This window comes from Clarias gariepinus, chromosome 8, assembly GCF_024256425.1.
Source record: "Clarias gariepinus isolate MV-2021 ecotype Netherlands chromosome 8, CGAR_prim_01v2, whole genome shotgun sequence".
In the NCBI taxonomy this organism is placed as follows: domain Eukaryota; kingdom Metazoa; phylum Chordata; class Actinopteri; order Siluriformes; family Clariidae; genus Clarias; species Clarias gariepinus.
Genome location: NC_071107.1, coordinates 20,511,972 through 20,531,607, shown reverse-complemented (window position 1 = coordinate 20,531,607; position 19,636 = coordinate 20,511,972). Strand labels below are relative to the sequence as shown.

The 19,636-nt window shown below is 37.4% G+C and overlaps 1 protein-coding gene across 13 annotated transcripts in view; it reads right to left on the bottom strand.

Annotated features, from left to right (window-relative positions):
• Positions 1–19,636, bottom strand: part of kcnma1a (potassium large conductance calcium-activated channel, subfamily M, alpha member 1a) — a 166,486-nt gene that overhangs the window by 10,799 nt on the left and 136,051 nt on the right. For 4 of the 13 annotated variants that reach the window (XM_053501585.1, XM_053501579.1, XM_053501586.1 and 1 more), the window contains 5 exons: positions 14,606–14,699; positions 8,680–8,803; positions 5,778–6,002; positions 5,249–5,441; positions 1,393–1,506 (listed from right to left, as the gene is read on the bottom strand). In XM_053501585.1, the coding sequence (XP_053357560.1) occupies positions 1,393–1,506; positions 5,249–5,441; positions 5,778–6,002; positions 8,680–8,803; positions 14,606–14,699 (750 nt within the window). Of the gene's footprint in view, positions 1–459; positions 544–1,392; positions 1,507–5,248; positions 5,442–5,777; positions 6,003–8,679; positions 8,804–14,605; positions 14,700–18,341; positions 18,423–19,193; positions 19,227–19,636 lie in introns of all 13 variants that reach the window. The other 9 variants (XM_053501574.1, XM_053501578.1, XM_053501583.1 and 6 more) reach the window with 5 other exon arrangements.

Below are 19,636 nucleotides of genomic sequence, written 5' to 3'. Positions count from 1 at the left end.
TTTAGAGATTAAGACCATCTCCAAAACAAGTAAATAAAAAAAATAATAAACTTCTTAAAGAGAATTTTTTTTTATCTGAAGGGTGTTTATTTTTTATTTTTTTCAATTATCTTATTATTTGATTTCTTCCCAGACTTCCTGTGAGCTGTGGAAGAGAAATGTCAGTCTTACAGACTGGCTGCTGATGAAAAAGAGCCTGGGCTACAGAAATGAACTGCAGGGAGATGCTAGGGAAACAGCCACAAGGACAGACTAGTGCGATCAAAGGCCTAGTGATGCTCAGAGAGGGGGGGGGGGGGGAGTCCAAAAACAAGAGAGTCAATTTCAACCAGAACCGAGAATAAAAATGTGTTCAAAGTGATGCCATGGGAGCAGGCCTTGTCTGCAGCCTGAGAAATCAAGACAAGCCGATGAAGGAGGCTGAGCATCAGTGCGATGGAGGACAAAGGCGCAGCTTACCCAGTTCTGTTATCATTTGTATGTTGGTTCCACTGTTTTTTTCCTGACTTAATGGAACCAAAGGCAGTTGTTTGCCAGGCTTAGCTAATGACGATAAAAAATGTTGAGGGGAGATCGTTATTGAAACAAGTTCATAGGCAAGCAACAAGGCACAGCATAATAAGAGTATCATGTCAAAAGTGGGATTAGAAATGTAAAGGTGCAGCATCTGCTTTCAGAAGGACACTTCTGTCCGTGTCTGTGTCAGTAAGTGTGAGATACCAGGCATCTACGCTTAACTGGTAAACAGAGGCTGCCTCTGTTATGTGTGGCTTTTAGTGCTAGAGTGGAAAAGTACTTGGAAAAGGGGAAAAAAACAGTTGATGGTAGTAAGGCGATCACAGGAAAATGTTTAAAACAAGCTACATTTTTTCCAGTTCATGAGGTTTCCTGCCATGTTGGCTACTCTAACAGGACTGAGATTAAGTATCTCCGATATGGGCCTCTGGAAGCCCTCATGGGCGATATCTGATTCCTCTGGTCTTGAGGGGCCACTGGAATTTGTGTGTGTATGTAGTTGTGTGATGCTTAGAGGCCGTCCTATTGAAGTGCACTATAATTGGGTCAGTGGAGAGTTAGAGTGGCCAATCCCATGTGCTTTAGTGCCCTCTGAGATCTGAAACTTTCATGAGTCCCTCTGTTCTGGGAATACTACCAGCGTCATTGGTATTAATAAATGGACCCATTTTACAAGATGCCTTTTGCCTCTATGCAAGTCCAGCTAGTCACATGCATTTAAGGAAATATTGTTATGCACCTGACTTTGACCTATTTAGTTCAACAATCCATAAAACCAACACACCCATATCTCGTCAGGCATAAGGGCACTGACACACATCAGTTACAGCTTTCACAGATGCACTAGATAATGACATGGAAGCATTTACAGGTCACCTAGTTCAGTTATGATTGGGATGTTGGAGCCAGTGGTGACAGATGCCTGGCGAACCAACCCATGCACTGGACTGTTGTCTGGAGATGATCTGTCCATTCCTGGAGGTGTAAAACCTAAGTAGTGAGGGAGGGATAATAGATTAGAAGCCTATATTAATTAATGTACAGTACATACAGCCTGAAGGTCCAATCAACCCCAGTTATTATAGTTGTAATTATTATAATTGATAACAGTGTAGAAGGATTCATTTCCATGGTAAAGGTTGCCGTGCTATAAATGTCTTTGTGCTGCTGTAAAGAGGGACATTGTCAAAGAGAAAGGACCACAGTGCTTGTCTAAAACACTGCACGGAGATATTCAGCTTTTAGAGGTCAGCTGAGACATATTTAGCATTTGCTGCTTTCCATCAGCTGGTAGGTATAAATTTTATATGTTGTTCATTTTGTTACCATAAAATTGTTGAAGTGGATCCTGAAAACCTTTTATGTGAAAACGCGATTCTGAGCCATGAAATACAAGCGCTGGTGACGGGACTATGAATTCACATGACTTGACACTTTTGCATTTCCTCAAGCTGACAAGTAAACACCTTAAATCAGTAATGCCATATGCATAATGCATCAGGCCTGTTTTGACATCCATCATTTAGTGCTGACTAGAGAAAATAATGCAAGCATATAGTTTGCTTTTTTGTACAATGGAAAACATAATGCAGGAATAGATTCAGGTCACAAAGTTTTAAAAGTAGACTGCAGAATTCCGTGTGCTCACAGAGCCTCTGTTCAGCCGAAAGATGTGAGAGCAGGGAGAAGACACTAACATTTTTCCACTTTCCCCAAATTTCAGACTGCAAACAAAATAATTCCTGCTTAAACATTTGACACATCAAATGAACAATGACAGTGTGAGTAAAGCTCCTTACTCCTGAAAAAAATCGAAACAATTCCGTATGGGTATCTTTTTCATAATGTCTGTGAAATTCCCCTTCCACAACAAAGACAGGTAGATAATACCATGGTTAACATTTTCACTTCTCAGCTTCAACCAGCACTACAGCAGAGCGCTTCAGCACAGTCTGGTAAAAATTTATAACAGAAACAAGCTAACTGTAAAATCTTATTCTGTTCACTAACAATGACAACTGAAGCTTGGATCTTGTTCAGGACAATAGCTACTGCAGAATAACAATCAAAAAGTTTATCTTACAGTAACTCCACATAAGGAAAGAGCCTTACAAAGGTATTTACATTAAGTTTATTTTTTCTTAACTTTGAAAATTAACTTCCTTACTGATATTCAGTAACTAATGAAATTGCATTTTTTTTGATAATGTATTAATTAAAACGCTTGTAAAAGTCAATCAAAGCAATGTGACATGTGATGACAAAATGTCAATTCAGGACTCGTACACAAATTGTTACAAGCCTTTTGAGTTGTGTGTCTCTAGTGGGTCATGGGTAAAAAAATAGTGAGCCAATAGTATGTATGTAAATGCAAGAATTGAGCACTTTTTTGACCATGTCTATCTGTGCTACATAATAACCTTTATTAACCAAAATGATATTTATGATATGGACCCTTTTGTTATTCATATTATTCATACTTATAATTTAGATAATTCTTATTAATTAATTTCACTTTATACAGTACTGTGTGAATGTATTGGGCACCATGTTACCTTTGGTACAATTTTAATCATGTCTGTGTCCTTATGTACAAAATCATTCACTATACTCAAACATACCTTAAAAATTAAAGAAATAGCATTACAGAAGGATATTGGCATGCCTGTAAAGAAAACAACATATTACATGACAGACAAGTTTTTAGATAAAAGAACCAAGTGTGACAAAGTTACCAGGATAACTTTTGACCTCTTGTCTAGCACACTCAGTAAAATCTAACAGCTGTTTTACTTATAAAATGGCCCAAATCAGTATTTAACATTATAGATTATTTTTTAAGCAAAGAGTTTTTACACCAAATACTGTCTGTGTTAAATTAATTACTCTTTCATGCTCTTTATGGAAGTTTCTTTTATGTAAAAATGTTTTCAAAAGCATCTTTTTATGGCTTTTTTTGTATGTTACCAAAATGTCTGTGGAGTACTGTAAATAAAACAGCTGTTAGGTTTTACTGAGCCTGCTGTAGAATATGAGTTTTTCTGGGAACTTTGCCATACTTGCTCCTTTCCATTTTCATGCAAAACCCATGAGACTATATTAGATTTTTTGCTTTCCCATCTGTAACCTAATCTTGTCATGTAATATGTTGCTTTCTTTCCAGACCTGCGAATATTCTTCTGTTATCTTATTTATTCATTAATTTTTAACAATGTTTAAAAATAATGAATGATTTTGCACATAAGACATGACAAACAAAAATATATAAAAATTTACACAGTAGTGCGCATCGTAGTGATATTTTATCTAAAATTAATTCCAATAACATTAACATTATATTAATATAGACAGATAATTGTAGATTACTTTCAGTAAATAGTGTATATGTTTTTTTAGTTACTTAAGTACAAGTCAAGAGTCATGCTTTCATTTTTAGTCTTGAACATGGTCTCTATCATTAAAGGATTGTATATTAAAGCTTTACATAGCCTATTATTGTGAGAACATCCCCCAAAGGCTGTAAGGGAACATAACATGTTTCCTAACGAAAACACACACCTCCAGGGTGCTGCTCGTTTTGCACTTGTCTATATCTTTCCCCTGGCAATAAGCTTGCTGATTTAGTCATTTACACCTTTGTCGTCAAATTCAACATTGTGAGACACAGGGGTTAGACAGCTAGTTATAGAGTGTCGCAGGGTAAGACACTTTGTTATATACAGTAAATGTTCTCAGATTAAAACAAAAAGAAAAAAATTTTTTATAATATGTGATTAATAATCTGTGTTAGCGCATATGTTCCTTATTTATGTAGTAGCATACTGTTTTTTTTTCATTTAAAAAAATAGTATAGCGCTTTTAAGTACCGATCAGCAAGATTCTTTCTGCTGTTAAGCATGTTTAAAAAATATATGTTCTTCAGTAGCGCATCACACCAGATGTTTAGATGAATTAATAGATGGAGCAATAATGACACATTGTCTTCCTGTGTCTCTTCCACAAACAGAATGATAAAGGTCTATTATCAGCCGTGACAGGGGACCGATTCTTCACAAACGAACAACCGCTGCTGTGTTACAAAAAGCATTCTGCTTAGTCTCGCACATCTCTTACAAATGCTGTCATTTCAAAGCCTCAGCTCCATCGTTCTCTGCAAAAGTGGCTCCTCAATAACAGTTGAAATCTTAATTGTTCTATGCCAGCTTGTGTGGGCTGTGTAATTTGCGTAATGAAGAGCAGCTGAAGAAGTGGTGTTGCTGATTTGTACTGCCTGCTTAATGATGATGAATCCTGATGGGCACAAGAGGGTTACATGTTTATCTGAATGCATAAACAATCTGTTCAACTCAATTTGTCGGCAAACAAATCTGCCGCAGCCCCACTAATGGAGGCAAATAATGCACTGTCTGCAGTGTGATATTTGGGAATTTTAGCAGTGCGTTGATTAGAGCAAGGGTAATACCAGGCGCATACATAAACATAAATACAGAGGACTAATTAATGCAGTGAACATGAATTTAAACAAATGTTAACAAACTATAACGTAGTATAATTAGACATTTGTTTCGATTTCCATTGTGCTTATTTTTCATTAAGATGTTTCTAAGCTGAACATTTGACCCTTTTGTCTTTTGAAGCGTACACTAATCAGTTTTGTATTCTAGAAGATTGATGCTGCAGAAGCTCAGCCATCTCAGTGGTATGTGCTGAAGTGTCCTAGGCCAGTCTTTACCTTGGGAATTAGCCTGCAGGACCCCAATGCTGTCATCAAACTGCATAGATTTGATGTTGAGTGATGCCAAGATGCATTCCTTGTCCTGCAGTGAAGCATCGTCGATATTGTTCTGATTGGCTGACAGGATAACGCACATGTCGCAAAGGTTGATGTTTACAGCCCTTAAATCAGCTCGACTTAACGGTGTGCCCTTCAGCAGAGAGTGAGAGAGAGAGTGAGAGAGAGAGAGAGAAAGTGGAAGAGACACATTGAGGGGAAAAAACAAGTTAAAGATTAAGCTTTGGGCCACCAAGAATTTAGTTAACTATGCGCACAGGAATATATTCTCTTATCTAATGGGTAGCCTTTGCCGATGGCAGCATTTCAGCCACAAATGCTGAGCCAAAGTAGTTTTAGCAAGCTCTAGAGCAGGAAATGCTACACACAGCTAGCATAACTCTAGTTATGGGTGCTAGTAGGTCAATTGCTTTGTGTCCACCTGCCTTGACTAGAAGTGAAAGCCTAATGGTTTATTCAGTGTACTTACAGGTAAGATGGCAAGCTTGGGGAAGTTGTGAAGGGTTTCCCATTCCCTCCTCAGATAATCCAGTGAGCCTACAAACACGATGTGCTTCAGCTCATGGTAATGGAAGTTACTTGCTCTTAAAGGCATCACCAAGTTTCGCAGACCCACTAAAGCAGAAGTGACGTCTCCGAATATGCAGACCACGACGTGTCCACTCAGAACCGTCATGGAGGCCTCACTTCTCGTCTACAGAGAGGACAGCGGACAGAAAACACAAATAGAAAAACAGAGTAAGGTATTATTTATCCATAAAAGAACTGCTAGCATAAATGTTTACTACAGGTAATATATAGTTTTTTTTTTTTTACTTTTTACATTGTAAAACAGTGCTGAAGACAAAATATGCAATAATCTCATTTGGCCAGTTGATATTCAGATGTGTCTGCTACTTATGCCTTTATAACTGCTCTAACCTGAGGTGCAGTTTTACTCTTTATCCTTTACATTTTTGAGGCTGGTAACTCTAAATAAACCTCTCCTCTGCAGCGAAGGAAAGTTTTGGTCTTGCTTTCCTGGGGAAGCCCGCCATAAGTTTCATCACAGTGCTAGATATGTTTTGAAAATGTACTTGACAATACTGTTCTTGCAAGAACTATTGCAGAACAATTGACCTTTCTGTCTTACAATAACTGACAGTTGCTGTTACTGTACTTTATTACCCAATACCATATTTGTTATTTCATAGTTTAAAAATCTCCAGTATTGCTCTAAAATGTGGAAAATAAATCACTAAACAAAAAACACTGAATTGTATCATCTTCAAATTTTGGTACTCTGGTACTCTAAGTCCTGTTTTCTGTCCTTTGAGAGAGAGAGAGTAGCTGATTATTAGCTGATAAAAAACCTTTAGGCCAGATGTATGGTGAGAAGAGGCGCATTGCAAACGCAGCTGGATTTGGCCACAAAATTTGTTCACAATGCGTGTGAAATTAATGTTCAATTTACAAAGGCTGTAGCTCATTACACAAACTGCGCCTGAGAGAGGCTGCTACTTTGTGCTCTGCATGAGCTGCAAATTGTGGTTTAAAAGCCCGAACTAAAGAGGAAATTCAGTAATGGAAAAATCAGTAAGAAAGATAATGTGTAAAGGAAATTCTTATTAAATAAAGACTATCATATCAGAACAAGTCAACAGTGTAAAAGGAATCAACACAAGTATTTGGTTTCTATTTTGTTTTAAAAATAGTGTAAAGAATGTTTACTTCTTTAAAAATAAAACCTGCAATACCATTATTCTGTACCTTTTTTAAAGTCTAGAAAACCGTCACAAATGTGTTCAGTTTTAATTATTAGATGTGGGGAAACTGAGGCCTGAGTTTGTGACATAGACCCATCAGCCAATTGTTTACCTGTAAACTGGTGACAAGCGACCCACTGATCCACTGATCACCCCATAACCCACAGCGCCCAAAGGATCCACAGTTAAAGTCCTGGTGCCAGACACTCACAAAGGGGCCAGAACTACCTGGTAGAACAAGGGGAGCCTAAAACCTTGGTGGTTTTAATTTTATGGCTGAATGGTGTACAGTATGTATACGATTGACAGATCTGTGAAATAAGGCCGGCCACCAGGTAAATAGCATTATGTGATGTGTTTTCTTAAAAAAGAATTGACATGGCCTTAAAATAATTTTATAATTTTGTCATAAATAAAATAAATTAATATCAGAATGAATAAAAGGCATGTGCTGATGATTTAAAAGTAGCCAGGAAACAGACAAAAACAAAAATACTAATCTTGTAGGTTTCCACATGCACTGTGACTCATACTGCGGTTTTGTACACAACATGCAATATTTTTCTCCAGAATGTGAGAACAAATCACAAACAGCTTACAATCACAAACCGCTATGTCTGGACATCTGACCCTGTGTCCTAGAAGGCTTATAAATGAGTGAATCCTCAAAAAGTGCACAAGAAGACTGAACATACACTTGTAGTACATAAGAAACTCCAGATATTTCTAAAATAAAAAATAATATATATATATATATATATATTTTTTTTTACTGGATTTCTGGCGTTTAAAATTAAAAATCGCAATTATGATTTTGGATGTGTGCATCATTGCAATATCAGTGTCTTTCCCATGGCAACGTTTTAATATTTGTGTGTGTGGGGGGATCACTTGGCACTTTTACCCAAATCTCCAAATGTAACAAGCTCAACCCACTTTGTATATTGAAGCTATTTGCACCAGGTGCCAGTGGTCAAGAACACAGTGGTCTTAAAGTTAAAGTGATATTTAATTATTCATTTATTTAAATCTGTACAAGATGTCAAACCCATAATGTTGATGTTTTATGCATCTGTATACATTAGGTCCATGTAAGAGCATGCAGTAAATGTCTCATTAGCATCCCTGTATAATAATATATACACTATTGACATTTTAACAATGTCATTAAAATGTTCTTAACACACAGTTGCACAGACACACAGTCACTTTATCACATATCATTGCGCACATATCACAGATAACAACACATTCTGTATAATTTATATTCATAATGTATTGTGTTTAGTTTATATCATAGTCTTCCTAGTCTTATTTTTATTTTGTACATACTTATTCCTAAGCCAGTATAAAATGGGAGGGTTGTGTCAGGAAGGACATTTGGCATAAAACCTATGCCAAGTTGTCTTGGATCGAATGTTCTGCTGTGGTCACCCCTTGATGGAAGCAGCCCATTTATTATATATATATATATTATTTATTTTCTTAAAAGTCTAAAGCTTTTTGCAGTTGCATTTTACTAGTGTGGTACTTGTACAACCATATACAGTATGTGAAAAATTAAATTCTTGAATCTTCAATTAGCACCTGTGTGTGTGTTTTGTCACAGTGCAGAAGAGAACCCACCAGAATGACTTTCTCAATGTCTTTGGAAGGACACCAGTGAAACATTCCAGTGGAGTCATATCTCTTCACATTAACGTCCATATTCTCAATCTGCTCGTTTCCTGGAATAAGTAAAGGGTCATGTCTGCATAAAAGGAAAAAGTAGAAAATATAATTAGACCACTGGTACTGTATGACTATTGAGTAAAACAATGTCATTAAAATGTTCAAAAAGATAAAGTTGCTGTTTCTTATGCCCTGCATTCTTGCAGTGTTTGATTCCTTGCTTTTACTCTCCAAACTGTTTTGATAACCAAATGTGGTAATCTTAGCTTTCATTGAGTTCATCATCTTCGTCGATTCTAATGAAATTCATAGTGTACATTAATTTTATGTTTAATAACAACAGGTAAAGGATAGTTCAGACATTGTTCAATATCCTATACACTACATCATATAATATTAGATAAAGCAAATACTGTAGCATAAGTAACGAACAAGCAAGCTGTCTCTGTGAACAATTACAAAGTAATGTGCAGGGAATAAAAAAATTGTTATTGCTACTATACAGATCCAGGTTTATGGAGTATAAATAGAGGGATTTGTTGAGTAATTAGAATTATAAACTGAATTATAGTTACATACATTTTATAGTAATCTTATAAATATTTAAAGGGTGCTCATCCAAATTAGTTCTGAAATTAAAGAGACAGTCATTTTCTACTCCTACTTAACACTCGTCTCACTGTTATGGTTCAATACAATGGCAAAAAATTATAGACATTACTCATTTATTTTATTTTTATACCGCTGGCTGTCCTGCATCCTGCAGTTAGCCTCAATGAAAGCTTCATTTCATTATAGAATCACTAAACCCCCATCATAAGGCCGACTATAAATGTTATACATGAGACAAGAGTGTACTGCACCTTTTAGCTGGTACATTGTATTATAATTGTGACATTAATCAAATCACATAACCACAATAACCTATCAGTCACAAGTGTGTGAGCAGGTGTGTGTGACAAGGCCATCACTGTCAGAGTGGATGTGTGCGCCCTTCATAGTGTGGGTGCTGGTGACACACACTGGTGACAGCTTTGGAGTGGAAGGGAACAGGCATGAGCAGCGCTCTCACCGAGTGGCACTGGAATGGAAAGCCAATTACTGGCTTTTACCTCACTCAGCTTCTGACGTGCTGTGACCTCCACCCCCACCCCTAGTAAAAGCTTTAACAGGGCTGCACTTTAAATATTTTAGGAATTTGCCTGATCTCATTTTGCTCTCCTGAACTGAAGGCCATTAATGTTTTAGAAAAGTGTTATGGCGAAACAGCCTAATCTAAAACAACGTGGCTGGGTTGCTGAAGCTGATCTGGGGGAACAGTGACCAAAAAATGGTTCTACGACTCTGCAAATGCTACCTCCGGAACAAGAGTATATTTAGCACATGGGATCACCTTGCTTTCATGAAAGCACTCATAAGCACTCAACAATTGGTCTAGCAAAGAGGCTTTTCTCAATGAATTTGTTACAGGGTGACTGTGTATAGGCACTGACAAGCACATTTTCAATGGAGTTTCCTTTTTTTACAATGCAGACGAAGATAAAAATATACTAAAAAAAAAAAACTAACATTGATGTTAATGTATTCGGTCTGATCATGTGGATCATAGAGTTCTATGGGATTCTATCATTTATGAGAGCATTTTGGGAGGAAGACCACAGGATACTTGTCAAGAGGCCATAACAATGTCAACAAAAGCCCACTGAGCAGCCCACTAGTGGAGCGCTGAGTGGGTCTGAAAGCCTAGCTTTGAGGTAATAGCCTGAGGCCACACCAAGCAGCTTCCTCTCTACTCCACAGCTACAAGCGTACATGCTTTTCCTTTTCTGCCCATCGACTAGGCAGCCTTTAGATGACTTTCACCAGCAACTGCCCCAAACACAGTATTTTAATGCCAACTAAAGCTTATCAATGTGATACTCTTCTGATCCACCCAGGAAGATGATATCAACTTCAGTTCATGTTAATTTTGACCAGAACATGCACAGGTTTTTCTGGGCTAGTAAATATAATTTACTGCATAAGCAGGAGATAACAGACATTGAACTAATTGTTTTATAAAGTTAAAAGGGCATAATGTTAAAAAAAAAATTTTTTTATGAATTATTAATTATTAATTTATTAGTTCAGCACATGATATTTTTTTGAGATTTTCTTTCAGCACATGTTCTTTTCATTTTACTGTACAGTTGAATTCACAAGTTGACACATACTTTACATGCACATAGCCAAATACATGTGTATTTATTTATTTATTATTTTATTTTTTATTTATTTTTTTTTTTTTACAATGTCAGGTATCTTAGGAAACATTCCCTGTCTTAGGTCATCTGGGATCACAACTTTATTTTAATAATATGAAAATTCAAAGGGTTTATTTCATCACATTCCCAGTGGGTCAGAAGTTTTTGGGTAGCCTTCTTACAATCTTCTTAAAATGAGCTGCTGTAATTTTAGGAAGTTTGTAAGAAGCTACCCAAAAAGTTTGACCTAAGTTAAACTTTAAATTAAAGATTTACAGGTAGATTAAAAAGACCTTATTGTCCTTCAGCCATTTTGCCACAATTTCGGAAGCATGTTTTGGGTCATTGTCCTTTTGGAAGACCAACCATCCTGAATGTATATTTGCATAGCACTGTTTGTACCGAGGAAAGTACCTTAATAAAGGCTTCTAAAGTCATGGAATCATTGTCGGTTAAAAGGCCATATCAATTGAGTACTTACACTTTTGACCCACTCAAATAGTGATATAATGAATAATAAGTGAAATACTTTATCCATAAGCAATTGTTGGAAAAATGACTTGTGTCATAAATCTAGAAGAGGTCCTATGTGACCTGCCAAAACTACAATCAGTTAACATGCATCAGTGGAGTGGTTAACTTATCAGTTTTAATGCCTTAAACCAACCAGTTTGTAAACCTTCAGCCTCATCTGTATTTATCTGTAAATTCATTAAATTATTTTATTTATTGACTAGCATTTACAGTACACGAGAGTTATTCTCCTCATACTGATATTCTCAACCAGCCATGTCTTGGTCATTTACCCATTTGCTACTAACACAGTTTTATTTGTGAAATTTTATGTGTGTTTTATTCCTTTGATATAAAAAGGCTGAATATTCTCTCTATCATGCCTTGTTATATTATATATCGGTAGGTAATGATACTCATGAATTAGACGACGTTTCTAAATTGCATTCAGATCTCCCCATATTTATTTACAGAATAATGAATGATCAGACATTGGCCATGTTTCAAATATTTGCATAATGAGAGCTAATATTCAAGCGAAATTAATTTCCATCTACAATTTCATCATTATCAACAATTCAAATAAATCTTGTTTCTATTTTTTTAAATGTCCTATCAAAACAATTTAACACTCTACAGGAATAATGCATTCAAAATAAGGCACAATGATAAATAACTCAAAACAAACATCTCTCTCTCTCTCTCTCTCTCTCTCTCTCTCGCATACATGCCCATGCTCCTCCACCTATCTCCTAAGTGAGCTTATTCATTGACATTGCTTTGAAGCCTCCCCTTTCACTCTACGTTTTGACGCCGTTTGATTGCCGAAATATCACATCAAAAACGTGTCAATTAGCACGCTGGCACTGCAGAAATGATCTCAGACTGTGGGCAGGTGATAATAACAGTGAAAGCATTTAGTGCTTTTTCACCCCCGACTGAATATTTTATTATATGCTGCATGTTTCATCGCTCACTCTATGGACCCCTGTCACTTCCATCTCTTCACCATGCTGATTGCCACTGCACACCTCTGCCAAGAGAGCTTCGTCTCAGCACTGTCAGCAAAGCCTGCCATTCAACGCACAACTCTCTGCTCCACGCCACTCCAAACTAGTGATATGACACTACTGCTCTGGGAGTGGATCAGGGCAAAATGCACTTTGACTCCCCACAATTAGATAGGTCTCAGGTCCTACCAGAATACCTGTGTGCATTGTGTTAATTTAATAAAAAAAAAAAAAAAAAAAGTGTTTACTGTATATAACAATGTCTGCATTAATGCAAAAGACCTATAAAATGCCAGGTTGTCTTCAAGCTGTTCAAGCCGAAGCACCCCCCACCCCCCAAAAAAAAAAAAACTAACTGTATTTTCTATGCGAAAACACACGGTGAACACTTAAATTCACTAAAATTGTACTGTCCCAGTGCCATGCTGTAATTGGTAAGGGTGTGTCTTAGATGTGATTTTGTAGAGTTATGGTTAATGATAACCAGAGCAAAAGTTGTGCTAAGAGCTGGGCTAGTTGCTTTTCACAGAGTGTTTAGCTATTCTAGCCCATCACTTGGCAGTCACTGACTCCCCAGTCCCTCTTCAGCAGCCTATGAAAGGAGCCTTTTGCTTTGAAATTTTTCCCCATCATGCAAACTGACAAAGGCATGCTTTTCAAAAACCCACAGCCAATCTGTTGATCATTATTTATTTACGACGGCCTAGAGGCATAAAAGTATGTAAAAACCATAGCTAATATGGTATAAGCTCGTGGTTTTTACCTTCTATGTTTGTACAATAAATTATCCCTAAGGCTACCTTAAACAATCACTTATCGTTGTGCATAAAACACAATTTTTTGAGGCTAAAGTATTCAATATGCGGTGTATTGACAGCAAAGGCAATGGTTGGGGAAGTGCACAGGTCTGCATTTGGTAATTTGATGTTTCGCTGCAGGGCTATGACTTGAAAAGCCTACACCTAGTACTGAGAACCTGTCATCCAGTACCCAAGAGCCAGCCAAACACAGAGGCACCCTAAAGCACAGGAAACTTTGGCACTGCTTTGAAGCATTTCAAAACAGGGTAAATAACTCCCAAGAATTATTATCACTCACAGATCAAAGGAAAGATGCATATATTACTCTGCAAACAGGGACCATCATCTCAGCACAGAAAAATCGTTACGAGCCTTAAGAACTCAAAACTCAACATCTTTTTAAGCAACTAGAAGAAAGTGAGTTTTCTTTTTTTCTGTTTTCCTTTTACTGTTCGTTTAAGGGTATACCGAACTGTGTTACGGTATTTCTCTAATATAAGATGCTAGTTTGTATGTATGAAGTGAATTCAAGTCCTATATATTCTCAACTGGAGCTTTATTTTTCAGTGAATTGAGAAAGTTAGACATGACAATGGTATTAAAAAATAAAAAACTAAATATGCTGCTTACCTGAAATTACTTTTTATGCACATTAAAAAAAAAAAAAAAAACTAATAATAAACAATAAGAGAACTGGGAACGAGTCCGTCCTGTCTTGATCTCGAGTGGACATCACCACTTAAATTTTTGACTACTGACCACATGGACAGAAAGCAAACCCTTTGATCGGTCAAAATCAATTAGCAGCATTACAATTCCTCTAGACAGGTTAAAGTAAAGTAATATTTGAATTCATTTTTGATTGCGATGATACATCTCACATATGGCCTTAAGTTCCAAGAACACTACTCACTGGGGCTCCTACAATAGATGAAGAGCCTGAGGCTAAGTAACCATACGGGCATCTCTGATTGGCTGCTGCTGTCATTAGTGCCACCGCTGTTTAAGAACTACATGTGGACGAGACTGGGGGGAGATGGGGGGGTGACAGCCGAGACTTTAAAGCAAGAGTATTTTTCAAACAGCTTTTCATAGCCTCTTTCATGACAGAAATATTTCAGCTCTATCATTAAGCACTGACAGCCTGACAGCTTAAACGCCTGAGCCTTAGAGGGCTCCTCTCCTCTCCTTCGCTCCCTCTCTCCCTCGCCACTCCTCCTACTCCCGCCAAACCCATCACCAGCCCTCCCGTCTCCCTGCCGCTCTCTCTTTCCTTTTGAAGGCTGCAGAGAGCGCCTTGAAATCAATGTCTTACCTCATCACTTTGGGTGAGTAGTTGGGTGAATTTCGCATGCCTCCGTTGCGCTGCTTCTTTTTGGGTGACAGCGTTGATGGATGCTCGTCTTCAACTGCAAACACATGCAAAGAGTGTCAGTCTGTGGACGGCAGGGATTGTAACGTGTGCTGGGGATGACATATTAAAGAACACAAAAGGCAACACTCAATCAATCATGTAAAAAAAAAAGTCAGAGGCGACCTCCGAAAATAGAAAGAGAACATTGTTAGTAGGGACAAATGTACAATATCAGGAAAGAAGAAAGAAGGATGAAGGACACTCATTAAGACTTGAACTTAATGATTACTATGCTTATTCTGTTCCTGAGTGTTAGCAATCTGCATCAGCAATGTATCATCTCTCTTTTGCATCATTGTCCTTGCATGAAGAACAAGGACTAAACCCATGATTGAAGGAGTGTGGGGGGAGGGGGAAAAAAGAGTTATATGTTTTGCTTTCCAATGAATCACTACATGGCAAAGTCAATTCCCATCATCTTACTTGTAACTGATGAGTGTGGGCTGGTCTGCGCATGTATCCCTCCATGCCACAAGCACTCTGAACCCTCTGAGCTCACTCATCTAATACTGAAACACCACTCCAAGAGGAAATTACGGAGCGGCCTATGAATGTCAAAAGCATCCCTCGTACTGAATGTACTATCTATGAGTGGAGCTGCCTGAAGGTCAACATCAGCTCCTTAAACTCTCAAGAATGTCAAACTCAATAGCAATGCTACACAGCTCTCTGAAAAGTATATGGCAATGTGGAAACAAACAAGAACGGTTCAATGTATTTAGTACTTTTACAATCTTTTTTTGTCAAAAATTGTGCATTGTGTGTAGTAAAGATTTCTGCAAAATATTTATCAGGATGATAAAATCTAACATGTCATACAAATTTCGATGTGTCGTCCTAACTAGAAAATCTCTATTTAAGCCTTAAAAGTGAGGCACTTGCATTGTATTGCAAACTTGCACAAATTTGGTTAGACTTCATAACCACAGCATATAATTAAAGAAACATTTACCAGCACTGCAAGCAGTTCCACTATGAGGCGAGTAGCCTCTGTTTATTACTCTCATTTCGGCATCATCTAATTGCACTAATGAAAAAGGACAAATTTAAAATGTTCTGTCTGGGTATGTACCAAATGTCACCGTTTGACATTTACCACTATGCAGTGGCTAGAAAAATGTGAAGCACTAATCAACTTTCAAAATATCACTTGCAGTAAGGAACCATGGTGCAATCCTTTGTTTTTCCTATTAAGACTAAAGAGTAAGTGGACTGGCTGGGCTAGACCACACTCCTGCCCTTGCTTCTACAAATTAGACTGCAGAGATTTATGAGCTATTCCAGTGCCCTTCAGTAAGAGGCTTAACAATGAAATAACTCTACCTGCAACATGGCTGCTTCAGCAACTCCCTGCTTGTTCCAAATTGCATTAAGGCACCTTTACAACTTCAATCAAAACAGGATCAGTCCAGTGAAGTGTGATTGCTGTTCCAGACCACAGGCAACAATAAACGCTTCTCAGACGACTCGACTACGCACCTGCCTTTCCTGACTTTGGCATAAAGACACAGTGATGCAACTTTTTACATAAAAACAATAGCAACGACAAAGATGGATAGATTTCCACTTTCCCGAAATCTCTTTCTGTGTAACCTACAGTAATGTCCACACACTCCCCAAACTGAACTGTACGGTACTCCTGGCAGCTGCAATGCATTTTTACACATGCACACACAGTGCTAGGGAGGGAGGATGTTAGCTCTGTGCCATGCAAGATGTAGACTGCTACGGAGGCACCTACAGGGTGTGGGCGGGCGAGTGGAGGAGCGCATTGAAGAGGAGAGCGTGGAGGAGAGCTTCGACGAGCACAGCGAGGAGGAGCGCATGGAGGTGTTGGAGTGGTAGCGGTATTTCCCGGGTAGGCTGCAGGCCCGATTCAGGCCAGCCAGGCTGAGACCTCGGTGTGGGGGTGAGACTGGAGGTGGCAGACTACCTTTACAGTTAATTAGGAAGGCCTCGGCAGAACGCTCCACTGCCAAAGTTTGTGGGACCGTCAAATTGGTTGCTAATTTTATTGTGCGATTGTGAAAAGTGGGTCTAACGTCTTCCTTTACTGTCAAACAATGGAAGATAAGCACAGTGAAAAAAAAACTTTTCTAGCACAATCAATAAATAATACATATTAATTAACTCATTAAAAAAGAACCCAGACTTTTTTTTGCGCATATATGTTCATAATTATTTTTTAATTGTGAATAGAACTTTATATTTAAAAAAAAATAGTAGAAGAAATGTTATACATTTTTAACCTTATTTTTTTTCTGTAATTTCAAACTTTGTAAAGTTTGAGTTGTAACCAAAAGTAATACAAAATACTCTTTAAAACACTTTATGATAACGTTTATGTTTATGTAATAATTATGTTTATGTGATTTTCTTTGTTAAACGTGCAAATTTTATGAATACTCACACTATTTATTATTGTACATGGATTGTTTTATGCAGAAATAAAAAATATCAAAAAGAAAAAAAAACTCTCTCAATAATTACCAAATAAACCTTGGCTTTGTTAAACACCACTCAACCTCGTAGCATGTGCTTGTTAAGAAAAATGTTCAATATGACATGTTTAGTGCTATTGCTACTGAGGGCATATATCAAGATCTTTTCTTTTTTCTTACTTATCACCAAAGCAAAAAACTAAACACCACGCCTGAAAGTCTGAATAAACCGGCCCATAAAACAGCCAAAAGCATTTAACCACAAAACTTACTACACCAGTTTCTTAAACTAAATGATGTCACACAAACACAGGTATGAATATTATTAATTATAAAGCTGGGATACAGAAGCCTTATCACCTGCACTCTAATCAACTGACAGAGCAAATAATTTCATTTACATACCTATTTAAACTAACATGTGGTGAACTGATAATAAAGACTGAAACGGGAAACCTTAAGTCTATTAGTGCAAGCAAATGAATAATTTCACATTGACTTATTAAACATGTTGCCGTCCACCAGAAACTGAAGACTAAAACATATATGACATCTACACAAGAGGCAAGAGGTTAACCAATATATGGTGTAAGTGGAAAAAAAAAAAAAACAGTTTCCTTCTGCTTCCCAAACCTAGCTCTGAGCAATAAATAGATGGTTATTTCTGCCGTCAGCTGCCGCATAGATTTAAAGGCGGCCACAGATAACTCCTGGATTCATCTGGCCCCTGTCAAACACATGCAGCATTACAGAGTGGATATGTGCCATGGCACTTTCTCTGTGAATTTACAATAATCCAGACGGCAACTGTCCCTCCCTGAAATGCAAACACCGTGATGAACCATGATTGCAGACCTTTATCAAGCCAGGAGTAAAGTGTGAAATGCAGTATGCAACTATGGAAGACTATGGAATAACTCAATTACATCATTAAAACACAATGATGTGACATCATTTATTATTATTATCACTATTATTATTATTATTATTATTCACAACATAATTCACACAAGCACGTTATGGACATTTAAATCATATACTAAGCATGCATCTCATAATGTATAATTTAAAAAATATTATAACAGAACAAAAAAATATATATTTAGAGTTTTAGTAAATACAAAACAAAACTTATCACTATCCCAGAGTCTGTTGTAATAAAGCAGAGCTCTGTGCTGGAGAATAAGAGGATTTACCTAAAATCCATTCTGCTTTGAACCGAACCCCAGCCTCTCTCTGACCTCCTGTTTTCCCTGGAGTTGTAGCGCCATCTGCTGCTGAAGGCAGCACAATACAAACACATCACTGAAACTCTATACATACACTACAGGCCAAAAGCTTGTACTAGTAACTTAACTTGGCATGTTAGAATAACAAATAAACAAGAAAGTATAAACCTTTGCTTTACTCAGATAGCAATAGGTGTCTTAACATGAAAAAGCTTTGCTTAATGCAGTATTAATGCACCTTGGCTCTTCATTTGTTTCTGCTTAAACTTTAAACTGGCACAGGTTATGTTAGAGAAGATCTGTTCCTGCTATAGTATTCCAGGCCCTTGTATGTGCGTTTAAAGTTCTATGTTGTTTTAGCAACGTGCTTTGTTCAGTGAAAGGTCAAGCTTATCCCAGAACTTGATTAGTGAGACACTGACTGTGGGGGCCAGACCACCAAGACTTTTTTTAATTTTATTTTTTCAAGTTTCAGACATTGAAAATCACAGGTTGCTTGCTTACGTTTGGCCTGTAGTGTATGTGCTAATTATGTGCATTGTATTAGTAGCTCCTACATACTCTCTTACAGGGCGAGCAATGTAGTACCCGAGTTTCCACTTATTCCGCATCATTTTTCTTTAACAACACAATATTTCTGAGCGCATTACAGGCCCCTACCTACATCTACAGAGCTCTAAGAAAGCAGATTTGGAGTGCGGTAATTGGGGGATGGGGTGGGGGCAAATACAAGAGCACAAAAGCAGGTTAGCCAGGTTAAATTATGTGAGATGGATGAGTGTAACAGAGGCTGAATGTGAAAAACTGGAGAAAACTTACGTGATGTAACATATCCGTAATACTTATATTTGGCTGAAAAAAGTATAGATACAAATAAAAGATTATGAGAAAGGACAGATAGAGGGAGGGTAAAAAAGAGAGAGAATAAAAATAAAAAGCAGTAAAGAGGCATGGTTCATACTGACTACATGGTGATTCAGAGGTTAAACCAAATTCAACAGATTTAAATGAGGTTGACACCCACAACGGGAATGAGGAGAAAAAACCCCAAAATAAGATAATGAAAAAAGACCAGATGAAAACCAAGCAGGCCGGCCTTAGTTTCTAACCCAAGCTGACAAAAAATGAACCTTGACACACACCACACCCTGCTAACCATTACTGACATACTTAGTCTTACCTAATCTTACAGACTGTTTTAATGGCTGTTATAGCATTATACAGTAAAAATTAGGTACATATAAGCACAGTCGGTGGAAATG